The following is a 13995-nucleotide window of genomic DNA, read 5'->3' as shown; positions in this document are numbered from 1 at the left end:
TTTCACCCATGACCCATCTGGAAAGGGTTAAGGGGTTTTATTTTAAATTTTGTATTGTATCTTTCTGTGTTCAAGGTTTATTTTTGTATTCTGTATATTGCATTGCATGTCTTTATTTAAATGTTTTTTATATAAATATGGTTTTATTGTTTTAGGTATTCGTGTATTTCATTGTTTAAAGGGTTGTGACATCTATGAAATGTGTAAGTGTAGAAGCCAGGAAGGATTAATGCATTTCTCGATCAGCATGATTTTAAGTTTAATGGTTGTCATATTAAAGTTAATTATTGACTTGAGACAAGCCTAAAGTCAGGAAGACATGAAATGTGTTACAGGAATATAAAATAGGTTTCTTCTTTCTATACAATTAATATTTATTCTGAATTTATTCTTTGTTCTGTGTATGTGCAGGCTTTTCTCATAGCATTAAGTAAATCTTGTTTCGAGCTAACTTTGTTCCTGTGTCATTTTCAAAGTAGATTATACCTGTTACTGCTTGTGGAGAACATGGCTTATAGTGACTTTGTTGAAGAGCAATGTCCTTCACCAGTTGCACAGGTAATATCTACAGATCACATCCCTGTCAATGTGAAATGAGAATCACTGGTAATGTAGTACACAGTCATGCTAGATGAATGTGAAGTTTAATTTTAAGTAGAAACGTTGCATTTATTTAGTCTGATGAATGATCTTGGAATACACAAGCACACACACTGTATTTTTGTTTTAAAGAAGTCATAAAGTGAGGAGTTCGAAAGGTCAGACACATTTCTGATTGAGGCAGATTTCTTTCTCTAAAAGGGTGGAAAATCAGTAGAATAAATTGCCTTCTAGAGTGACAGAGGCTGCAACTTTATAGGAATTTAGGAAATGGTTTGATAAAAATTTGGGGGATCAATCATAATATTTTAGTTAGTTTTGTAGCCTTGATTTCCTGTTTATGGATTTAACTTTGAACTATTTTAAATAGTTGTATATTTTAGCATCACTGATGTTCTGTCCCATTACAATTGAATGTATATATATATATATATATATATATATATATCTGTCTGTGTGTGCATATTTCATATTCAAGAGTTCAGTATATTTTAATGGATTCTCAGCATATTTGTGGTTCTTTCAAAAGTTTAATATTGTCTACTTGTTATTCAATCGCTTATATGTGCTTTTTTCAAAATATTTTCAGGCTTGTCAGGAAAAGGAAGCTGTTCTTTCTGTTCAGAGAGGTCAAGTGATAAACCTCACTATAGAAAAGCCTAATTCAGGTTGTGCTGTTGAGCGTAATCCTGGTGGTGAAAGTATGTATCATTGTTCCCGATACCGAGTCTTTGAAACTGCTCGACCACGTTGGTGGTTTATTGCTGTTAGCAACTGTGATTCATCTAAGGTAAGATCTATTAACAGCATTAAGTGAAGGAGTTCTGGAAAGAAATAAAACTTGGAAGTTGGATGTATTATAGGTTTACAAATTTTCTTTAGTTTTCTAAAGATGGAGTGTTTTAAAATAATCTTAGTTTTTGTGAATAATGGATGTAAACATTTTATATTAAACAAATTGTTCACTGTATTAAGTTAACATCATGAAATATGAAATGTAGCTGATAATGTCAACAAAAAGAAAAAAGCAGCACAGTTGTATCTGTTGGAGTGTTTGAATTTGTTGTGATACACAAATAGTGAAGTAAGCATACAAAAATTTCTTAGGTTATAACAAATTGCAATATTGTGGCTTCATCACAATGTTGTATTTTAACTAATTGCATTTTAAGATTAAGGACCTGATATGAATGATGTCAAAAAAAAGAGTCAGAAATAGCTTCTATTCAACCATTTGTTCTTGTTGAAACTTGCAGCTAGAGCTTCATAGGTGATTAAGAGTGTTGAGGATTACACATCTGTGAAAACATTTACATTAGTGGTCACATTTGTATAATGTAGCCTGATCTGTTTGGTGGTAGCTATTCTTTGTTTAACTGATACTAGATTAAACTGCTACTCTAATCTTTATTAGAAAAATTAATCTTTGTATTAGTATATTAATATTACTATGTTGTTCTTTTTTGTTTTTACTAATGTGGAATTTATGATACAAGAAATTGATTTGTATGTGCATTTATGGTAAATATATACACACACATGCACACATTGTTTTAGAATAAGGCTTTACAATGAAAGGGTAAGTGTAATAATTAAGGGTTAAACTTTACAGAGCAGGACTAAGTTACTTCTGATTTTAATTATTTACTGGAAAGCAGGCTTACTCCACTTAATAAGAAATATATTGTGATACTGTGATTTTACTGAAGTAACAAGTATATTCCCTGTATAAATGTCTGTATTATGTTTACATTTTTATTTTTTCATTTGGATTAAATACATTTAAATAGGTTAATATTTGATTTAGATGAAGATGTAAGAAAATGTAATGTGTAACTTTAGACAAACTATTGTTCAAAATGTGTAGTAAATCAGAACAAACTGTGGTAACAAAATACTGAATATGGTAAAAACCAACTAATAAAATTTGTTGTATAAATGCTGTTTTTTATTTTTGTTTATAAGCATACTGTTAACTAGGTAATTAGTGCCACTTATTAATTAATAAGTATATATGAAAATTAAATGTTAATTTCATAATAACTTCACATAATACATGTAGGTTTATGATTATCTTGCACATGCTTCCAACCTTCATATTTGGAATTGCTATTGCTAGGGGGCTACAAAAAGAATTCTAAATTTATAGAATTTCAAAGGTAGTATTAAATGTGTATAAAGCACAAAAAGTGCATTCCATATTGCTTTAAATTATAGCATGTTTAGCAGTTGAGTGAATTATATTTTAGCCCATGTAAAATTATAGCAGGGGTGGGAGTTTTCCATCATAGAAATTTTTGGTGGTACTGTGAATACTTAAGAGGGATATTTCCTGCCTGACTATATGTATAAACTATATAAATCTTTTTTGCAGTTTTATAAAGAGCCACTAGGCAAAGAATGTCATTTATTGCCCTCTTTCATACTGATTTTATTGTTGACTGGGTGGTTGTGTGCCAAAAGTTTCATTATATCAGTTTTCTTGAAATGAGGGGATGATACAGCTCATATTGATAAACCTATGAAGAATACTTAGTGTTGCAGTGGTGTGAAGAGAGGCTCATTGAATAGGCTATATGAGCAATGAGTACAGAAAACTAGCATTCCTGGACAGTGTTTTCGTATTGTTTGTAACCACAGTCTGAATTATGGAAGAAATGGCAGCTTAAGTTTTCATTCTTGGCTGCTTTGCTCTACTCCCACCTCTGCATAGTATAGTTATATCTGCAAATTGAACCTTGAAATACTAGTTTCTATAATATGTAATTATTTTTTTAACTTTTTTCCACTGTAAAAGTAAGGTATACCTTAAACTTAAGATACTTTATTTATTTATTAGAGGAAAAATCCTGTGGCAAAAACAGTTTTTACTTGAGAAAGGGTCATTTTTAGGTTATATGGATTTTATTTCTTTTGCATGACAATGAGATTTTCTATTATTTTGTAGAAGCTGATTCCAATACATTTATAACAACATGAATATATTTTGACAAATGCATTATTTAATTGAAATCACATTCGACTGTGAATGAAACATGATTTACGTAGGCTCGTTCTGTATGATATTTCAGCAGTAAGATGATTGCCATGTTGTTTATGTCCATTATATTTTCAGTAAATTTATTTTTATAACTTTGCATATTAATATGTGATTAGTTTTTCACAGTTTGAAAACAGGCAAAAATGAATGTGGGTGCAAAATGCTTAAACTTACTGGACATGCCTTATTTCATATACTAGTGGGTCATATACTAGTTGATTGTTCAGCTTAGATTGTATACTCAAAATTAGGAGTGCTTCCTTTTTTCTTAGCCTCCATTCATATTTTGCTGAATCTATTATTCCGAAGTGTTCACTGTTTAGTTTTTTGTTACAATCTTTGCTAAGGTGTTTGTAGATTCCAGTGTTATTGAAAGGGCTGTTATGTGCATGCTCTTTGATTCTGGTAGCTAAGGTTCGAGTCGTTGACCCAGTATAGACTTGCCTGCAGCAAGGACACTAGCTACATCACTTGCATCTCAAACTATGATCAACTCATCGTGCCTGAGATGGGCAAAAAGTGAAAACTTCATCCAACAAACAAGTGTCAATATCTACTGAAATGAAAAAAAACTACTATGTTCTCCTAATTAACATAGACAAGTATCTCCTAAAACTGAAACAATTTAACAGTGTAAGAATGATTAATACATGTAGCTGGCTCAAGGACTATTTACATGAACGATCACAATATGGTGGACAGAAAGTGTGATGTTACCAATCTCGGCACCCTGGTGGATTGTGTTGATCCTACTATTACACATCCTGTAGGCATGTGTAACCATAAGTTTGTTATTGGTACTTACAGAACTTATTTCTGTCCATTATCTAATATTTTTGGAAAAATCATCCAAAACAATTAACTTAGGGTGTATAGAGACAAACCATGTAACTCCAATTTCTTCACTAAGAGTGTTTGACCCTTGTCTTTCATCACAGTCCTGTTAACTGCTTTTTTGTGACATTGGTTCATTTTGTCGTGTGTGTTATCTAACCATTGGGGTTTTCTCAACATACCACATCTGTCTGGCATGAGAATTGGTAGCTGTGAATTCTTGCACCTCTGAGGTCACATTTGGAATGTCCCAGATTAGCTCCTGCAATGGGCTTCAAGCCTGTATCTTCCTTTGGTATTGTGGCTCACTAGTGTCTTTGTTTTCCCTATAAATTGTCCGATCTGCTGCTTTCTCCTTACTATACATTATATATGTCAAAAATAATAAAATGTACTTCTTGAAAACCTTTAAATATGTATATACTTAGTATCTGTAATCATCAAGTACTTCACACAGTGTTTTCTTATTTTCTTGTAAATTATTTCAAAATACACACTTATATTTTAATTTTAGTTTCCTTAAAGATATAATTAACACACCTAAGGTTTATAAACTCATTTAGTTGCTCAGTACACCTCTATAGACCTCTTCAATTTGTGAAATTTGTCATGTGATATTCAGATGATGTCATTGTCAGAAAAAGGTTTCATGATGTGCCCTGTTCAACATGTTAAGGGACAACACTGCTTGTTTACTTGTATTTTTAATTGAATGTAATCCACTGAGTCTAGCATTTTGTTTGGCTTTAAGAAAATTTAATAATAACAAAAAAAGACTGTTTTTGAAAAAAAGAGTAATCCAGAATGCATTACTCATTATTTTACAAGTTTCAGTACCCCACCAGCGGCTAAGCCGTAAGTTTGAAAGTTTATAATTATAAAAACTATGCCTTTCTACCCATGATTAGTACAGCACAGATTTCACCTTGCATAGCTTTTTATGCTTGACAACAAACAAACACACATAGTTGCCATTTCATATTTTGGTAATTTCACACAGTTGGTATTCATAAGCTCTAGAATATATTTTTGTATTTTATAACTATTGTTTAATAATTTTAATTTATCTTCCAGGGTTTAAAGTTGAAGTATCGCTTTGTGCTGACGAACAATGAGAAAAGTTCTTGGCTTAAACAATTTTCTGCTGATGAGTTTTGTAAGTTTTATTAAACTGTCATACTTTTAGTAAAAGTTTATCTGAATGTATACTTTTTTAAAATCAAAATGATATCTGAAGATGTAAATTTTTAGCAAAATTAGTTTCATAAAAAGTTTGCCTTATGAGTTCCCTAAAACATCTAAAGACATCATAAAAATTTATATAATATACTATATGATGATTGGCTCAAAGATTTATCATTATGTCAAAACACCTTGCTTAGTGTTCCATTTTAAAACATAAAAAAAAACTTTCAAGCTATTTTTTATCATTGATCATTCCATCTATTTTTACAACACCTACAATAAAACAAGCAAAGCATATTACATCATTTCATGAAGCTGGCTGGCTATCTAGTAATGATGGGATTTACTGTTTTTGCTTCTGTTTTGTGTGTAGTTTGAAAGTTTTTCTTGCTTTTGTAAAGATATTTGTTATGTGAATAGTTTTGTATGTATACTATATATATTGCAAAAGAGATCATTGTAAAATGTGTAACAGCATATATATACCAAATATTTTAAGGATACTTAATTTTCCATTTTCGTATAACAGAGAAGCTAGGTAAAAAAATAAAGTTACAAAAATACATTTATGTTAGTGTAATATTCCTAGATCAATAATACTAGGCTTTGCTAAGAAGTTATAATGTTTACACTCGCTTCTGAGAGTGGATAACATTTGATCTTTTTAATACAAGTATACATTAGTCGTAAGATGTGTTTCTTAATGACTGTCTCTATTTCATGAATTACATAAACCAAAACAAAATTAAAGGATGCTGAGAGTTGATAATCTTCATTATTTATTTTGAGAATAGATAATGTTTGCTCTTAAATAGTATAAATACTGCTCCTGTTGTAAGTAGTTAGCAGTAGACCATCAACTACAATGTTTCTATCATCCACTTTAATACCTATTGTACTATCACTGAATGTTCTGTTGAAAGTCTTTCAGAAGTATCTTTATTTTTGTCTGTTAAACAACTTATTTCAAACCTCTTACTTGATATTCATGCATTTTACTGTATAATGCTTCAATTTTGCACAGGTTGGATGATGTTTTGACACTCCTAGAGTGGATAACATTACTGATATTGGTAATGTTTGCATTTCATTACTCTGAGCTACAAATTACATTTTGCTGGAGAGTAGCTAGGTCTCTGACAGACTGCAGCATTGTGCTGTTTCTGTCACTTCATTGCAAACTCAATTTTCTGATAATCTGGGTACTGTGTTGCTTGCTTTGCTAAAGTTATCTTATTCCATCAACATGATAGTGAGTTAATTTGATGATGAAACATTGAAATGCCTTGTGGAAGAACTCCATGGGAGGCATGCTTATGTAAATTTCTGATTATGTCATAAGCTTATTCCAAGAGTTAATAACGTTTCCAACTTGTCAAAAGCAGGTAAAATTTGCTTCTTTCGCAGTGGAAACAAAGTTTGTTGAAACTGGTGAATTCCAAGCTCTGCAGCTGACTTCTTTGAACATGCATATCTTCTGTTACACATAAACTTATTCATTGGTACTTCAAGTAACTACACAAAAAACATAATCTTTTAGCAAATGCATATGCCTAAAATGATGATTTATATGTTTAGCATCTGTATGCTGTTTCTTCACTCAACATCTTTTAACTCACCAGTATAGTGCATGAAGCAAATTAGTTTTTGTGTATTATATGTAAAATTACATTTCATCATTTCTTTAATGTTAGTGTCAATAACAGTATAACACAGAATGATTAATATGTATATTTATTATTTTTCACTTATGTATTGTATGAATGTACTGTTTTATTATGAGGATTATTTTGTATTGTTAGCTTGAGTATTTCGACTCGGGATTGGTCTATATTTCATAGGCTGGCTGAACCTCATCAGATATTATTGAGGTTATGACCAAATGATGATTCAATGTATTCTAATTATTATTTGATATAATCTTTGTTTTATGATATTGCATACTACTAATTTGAACATTATATTAAATTAGCTACTGGGGTAACTTTTAGTTCTGATACATGTAGGTAGCTTACTTTGATCAGAAGTTGTTTATAATTGCTCTTAGAGAGGATAACATTTGCACCCATCACCAGTAGTAGGTAAGTATGTAAAGGAAGTACCCTGTTATGTAAAACTTAAAACTTGATTATTGTTAGATATACAGAGTACAATATCTGTGGTTACAATGTTTCACCAGGTTAACCTGGCATCATTAGGTACAGAAACTACAAGAAGTGAACTCCTGATCTGGATAATACAAAAAACTAGTGGATGAACACACTGGTATTTGATTGATTGAGCTTATTAACAAGACTGTAAAATATAAAAAAGATGTTGCAAATGGTCAAACAATTAATGATGTTTTTCTATACTTGAGAAATCTTGATCATAAAGTCAACTGGAAATCAGCCAGTTACTATATAAAGCTAGAAATTATGTCAAAAGTAAAATTGTGGAAGGTTCATAAATCCAAATGTTGCCATATTTCAAACACCAGTGAAAATCAGTTTAAACTGAACTTTCTCTCTGATCTCATTTACTATTGGACGACTTGGAATTTCTATTGTAAAATAAACAGTGTATGTATTTCTCTCAATATCCAGTCATTGGACAGAAGATGAAATGTGATTCACAGTTAAATGTTAAAAATTGTACACTGTCAATTTAATATAGTGCTAAAATAGTGTTTTGAAGTCTTACAGAGCTCAGTTTTATCTGCAAGAAACTTGAAAAGGAAGCTTGAGACACAAAAACTGCTAAATTCTAGTTACTGCACCAAAATGTTTCCATCTGTCATATTCTTTTATGTGCACCACCAAGTGCATATTTTGCATTACATATTTTAATTTTTATGTTGATTGTCAAGTGGATTTATTTCTGTTTATTTAAATTCCAAAGCATGTGGCAAAGTCTGACAAGTGAGAAACAGCAGTCAAAGTATTTTTTTAATAGCAACACTATTTATGTGATAAAAATCATAATTACTTAAGCCTCAAAATAAGACTCTGACTTAAGAATTATGTTACTAGCAAACAGCCACAGTTTGAAGAGCTAAGAATTCTAACAACAACAAAGACCTTCTTCAACAAGAATGAAAATTACTTAAATATATTTCAATATACAGGATCAACACTTTAAAAACTAAAAAAGAAAAAAGGACTAAGAGAACAAAATGATACCACCTTGTTTCCTTGCAAAACCTAATACTGTTTCCATCAGATTTTTTGATTGCAGACTCACAGGGAAATTGGAAAAGTTACAGAGAGAGAGATAGAACATTTAAAGTCTCAGAAAATCATGAAGTTATTCATGGTGTGGAACTTCTTCCCCCAGTGGAACCTGATAAATTTTAATTCAATAAAAGTGTTTGATCCAAAATTGTACATTCTACCAATCTAAGCATTCTTAACCCTTTGTCATCTTTACCCGTATATATATGCACTCTAGACATAATCTTCACCCGTACATTTATGCCAATTACTGTAGTGGAAAAAAAAACTTTCCATGGATGATAAAGGGTTAAGCTAGTAGCTTTTGTGAGAATGTTAGTAAACCTTCTTTGACTGACTATATTATGTTCATATGAACCAAGCAAAGTTAAGCACTTGTAATGGGGCATAATAGTTTAAATTTTTGCACTGGAATTACAATAAAATTAAAATTACAATAACAGACCTTATAATGAATGTAGAGAGAATTACGTTTAAACATGAAATAGCCATTACATTTTATTTAGTCTATTCATAATTAAGAGAAGTTATATACTCAAATATCTGTGATAGTGAGTTTCTAACTCAACCAATTATAAAGTTCTTGTCGTTCAAGTAGGTCTGCTATTTTGTTTCTTGAGCTGTCAAGTCTTGTTGGATCTCTTTATTCTTTGTTATACTTATAAAATAAATTACGGTGCCTAATTTAATAATCAGAAAATTTATCTCATTATTACACTACTAAAAGCTTATGTCAACATTTACATTAAAACTTTAAAATAATAAAATAAAGTATCTTTTGCATTCAAATATTTCTACTTGACTATAGTAAAATTACATTATTTTCTCTGGTTAACCATTAAGTCAGCAATAAATGTATTTAAGTAAATAATTATTAATTATGATATAAGAGGCACCTGTGGGTGATATACCACATTAGTGCAAAGAAAATGATACATTGCTGCTGCATACTTTTGAATTTCCACTTATCAAGCTGACTCTCCATGTATTTTTCTTTTTCAAATTTTTAGTTACCCAGAAAGTTAGAGTAGGGACATTTATTAGTGTGAATAACGAAAAATTCATTACATTTATATGGTAATGTTATACATGCTTAAAATTCACTAGTAGGAGGTGAAAAGACCTTTAAAAATTATTAATCTAATCTCATTATTTCAACATATAATTCTTGATCCATAACAGATAGACATAAGTCAAATTTATGTACATTTCACATAGGCTTAAATTAGATAGTATTCCATTTGAATTAAAATAAAATCTTGTTTATTCTCATGCAACATAAGGTCATATATATCTAAGCGGAAGAGTAGTCAGAGGTTTATAAAAAATAGTGTTTCAAGATGATAAAATTTATGATCCACATAAACTTAACTTTGTTAAGAATCACTAACAGCTGGCATCCTAATGATTGTTATAGGCCTACTTTCTATATATATTCGTTATTTTGTCAATAATGGTGTTTGGGTAAAGATTTTTGTTGGCCTAGGTTTTATAATTCAGATATTTGAAATACTTGGTATATTATTCACAGGAGCTTTTATAAGATATTGTCTCAATGCTTTATTTTTAGCATAAAATTCAAAGAATTTTCATGTTGAATGGCTGTATCTAAATAATGAAAAATTGTTAGATATTGCAGATAAGCTTATCATTTATATAATTGTGTTTTGTTTAGCCTGATTATTTTCTTTTTGTTGTTTTCTGTTTTGCAAAATGTGATTTAAAGGGTCACAGGAAAGAGACATTTAGTATGTTGTTGAGAGGTGCTAATTCATAATCCTTCAACATTTTATTTAGATATTTTGCAAACTGACATCACATTTGCTGCTGTGTATTTCCTTTTGATTTTGGCCTCGTGTTTCGTAGCACGTAAGTTATATGTTAAGATTGTTTCCTTGTTAAACTTCACAAATAACACTTCAAATACTTCTGTTAATTTCTAAACATTTTTCATTAGAATATTTTTATTCTATTGTTGTGTACTGCACATTTATGAATACTTGTTCAGATGGATTAGAACAACTTAAAATATGTGATGTATTGGATTCAGTTGTGGGAAATACAAAATGGAACATAGTTCAAATAAAATAACTCCTAATTTAGAACATATTTTTTAAACTCAGACATTAATGCCACATGGATGAAAAGATTTATGAAAACTTGTAAAAGTGTGTGCTTTTGAAAACCAGTGTTTATTCATCAGTACAATAATTAAAGAGTTAACAAAACATAAAAAATCTGACTAGTTTTGACAGGCCAAGTGTCATTCTTAAGGGATGGAGTAAAATTATTTTCAGCATCTTGTACATTTTGGTTCAGAATGGTCCAGAAAAGACATTGTTCACTAATAGTGGTAGAGTATAAAAGTTAATTTAAAAACTTCCAAATAGAAGGGAGTTCAAATCTCATTTCATTATTGAACATGTTTAACTTTTCTTATTTCTACTGATCCTTGTGTGTTGGAATTATGAAATAATTTTGGATCAGCAGTGATTTTTTTTATTAATCAAAATTATTGTTGTTATTTTTTTTGTGAACATATAATGCTTAAACTCATTTTTCAACTTCCTTCTGACAACAGTAGCCTTCATGTTTCTTCACTCTACTTGAAAGAGAACTTCATTAAGCAGTTTCATGAAAAATTAAACTCAGTTCATCCAGACTCACATTAACTTATGGACTAGAATGTAATGTCCAGATGCCTTTTCTTGATGTTTTAGATACAGGTGCTCATATGGCAAGTGAGGTACAGAAGTGTATTGGAAACCAGAAAGTATGAGACTGCTCCCTACATTAAGTCTAGACAGCCTTATTTGCAAAAGATATAAAAAACTTTTATTTGGCTTATTTTAAACATTTGTTCTGACAAAAAGGGGAAATTAATGGTGACTGGAACTACCTTAAAAATGTTGCCTATTTCCTGAGGACTTAAACTTAATAACAATGTGAATAAAACGACTGCAAATAGGTTAAGAAATGGTTCTTATCTAATGATACCCTTCTACCCCTTGATATTAAACAAACTAGTGCTGTTTTAAAATGGAATAGAATTAAACTTTTTTTTGAGACAGTGAACAAACTTTCAATTAAATTGAACAAAGGGAAGGATAAGACAGAAACCCACTACAAGCAGAGTATTTATTCCATTTATTGTTCTTTTAATTATGCTTATATTGGTCCAACAAATTGATTTCTTTCAATTAAAGTAAAAGAACATGAAAGCTAATGTTGTCTAAAGGAAGTTTAAAAATTGAGTTTAGTATTAAATGTTCACAAAATTAACTAGAAAATTATAGTTTGATGAATCAAAAAAATCATTGCTGAACCAAAATTCTCCAATAATGCAACACAATAGAATTGATAGAAATATTTGAAAATAGAAAAAAACATGCTCAATAATATAATGCTCAACCTTATTTGAAAGCTTTTTCTTTCTAATTAGTTTTGCATTCTAATACTGTTAATGAACGTTGACCTTTCTGACCATTTTGAACCTGAACATATATGATACTGAGAACTATTTTTCTCCATACTTTGAGAATGACAAGCTTGGTCTATCCAAGCTTATCTAGTTTTTATGTCTATTCTTTAATCATTTGTGCACTATTATGCTGATGTGTTTTTACTGCTTTTTATGAATTTGCACAAAGTACTTGTCATTCTTTAAATAGTTTTTAACCAATTACTGCTATTTTTGTGTTAGTTTATTTAATGAAATGTATAAAAACAAAATAAACTTGAAATGCATTTTTCTGAAATGTAATCATGACACAAAGTTTAACAAAACAGAGGAAAATTAGATTGAATATAAATAACAGTTTAAGGATCATTTGTATGTCTTTTCTTTACAAATGTTCAGAAGTATTGCATGTTTAGTTTATTCTATAGAGGGACTTAAGAATTAATAACAATCATTTGTGAAATATAATTGATATGAATGATTCCAAACTAAGTTTTCAATTCTCTGAGTGTATTATAGAAATTCTGTGAATAATATTTTTATAGAACAGTAGTTCTTACAAAAATAGAGCATAATACCAGCAGTATAGTTGATAATTAAGTATATGCTGTATTGTACACTTAGCTCTATGTCTTTTATCCATAAATAGTTGCACTTTTTCCTTTATTTTATTCCAGTTTCAACTACCAAATGATAAAAACATGAATCATAGCTATATACTAATCACAAAAAAATGTTTTAAAGTGGTCTTTTGTAAAAAATTTTCCTGCATTAAATGTACATTTATATGATTAATTTCTTGAATTTTATAAAAATACTTGTAGTGATACTTTCTAGATACTCTTCGGTCACGCCGCCTACTTCATGTTACATATAAACTCTACTTGGCATCTTTGATACTGGAGTCAACTGGAGTGTCTTGCTTGTGTATCTTTTATGGGGTATTTGCACAGGATGGCATTGGTCTTCCTGGCTTTAAACTCCTAGGTAAGCAGACATATATAGAAGACTGATTTTTAATCTTTCAAGCATTGTAAGACAATGAAGAGAGTACTAAACTTCTTACAGAATATTGCAATTTTTTCATCTGTTTTTGGTCTAACAGTTCTTTTGAAAAATACTAATCACAGATTTGTCTGTTTATTTTATTGCATTTGTAATCATTTTTGAAAGGTTTTGGTTCATGATCTGTCTACACGTTATAAAAACAATGCCAAGTACCTTAGGAATCTTATATGAATGGGAAAATAACCTAATATATTTCATCCTTTTTGGAAGACATTTCCTGTTTCAATGCTTAAGAAGGCCTCACAGATTAAATATTGTCGATTTATAAAAAACACATAGAGTAGTTTCCTGCCCATAGAGAGTTCCGTAGATGTCCAGATCAGTACCTAAATCTTTACTAAAAGAAATAAAAATTAATTTATGTTTAAGAACAATTTTTGTATGTAATTTCCTTAAATTAACTTGGGAAACATGGTCCTTACAATATACAAATAGTTGATGAAAAGTGATTTTCTATTTCAGTGATTTTTTTGCCAGCACTTATATGGTTACTAGATAAAATCAATTTTAAAAGCTAAAAAAACAAAAATTTTCAAAGTAGTAAAAAAATTGTCTTAAAAAGATCAGATATCTGAACTAGCGTATCACTGTGGTCA

The 13995-nt window shown here is 29.9% G+C and overlaps 1 protein-coding gene across 1 annotated transcript in view; it reads left to right on the top strand.

Moving 5' to 3' along the window:
- LOC106467251 (transmembrane protein 145-like) overlaps window positions 1-13995 on the top strand; it is a 61987-nt gene that overhangs the window by 31155 nt on the left and 16837 nt on the right. The window contains exons 4-7 of the mRNA XM_022396114.1: window positions 1190-1390; window positions 5549-5630; window positions 10669-10740; window positions 13169-13318. Coding sequence (XP_022251822.1) covers window positions 1190-1390; window positions 5549-5630; window positions 10669-10740; window positions 13169-13318 — 505 coding nt within the window. The remainder of the gene's footprint in view (window positions 1-1189; window positions 1391-5548; window positions 5631-10668; window positions 10741-13168; window positions 13319-13995) is intronic.

Source organism: Limulus polyphemus, unplaced genomic scaffold (assembly GCF_000517525.1).
Source record: "Limulus polyphemus unplaced genomic scaffold, Limulus_polyphemus-2.1.2 Scaffold78, whole genome shotgun sequence".
Lineage (NCBI taxonomy): Eukaryota > Metazoa > Arthropoda > Merostomata > Xiphosura > Limulidae > Limulus > Limulus polyphemus.
The sequence above is the reverse complement of the archived record's forward strand: the minus strand, read 5'-3'. Positions and strand labels throughout refer to the sequence as shown.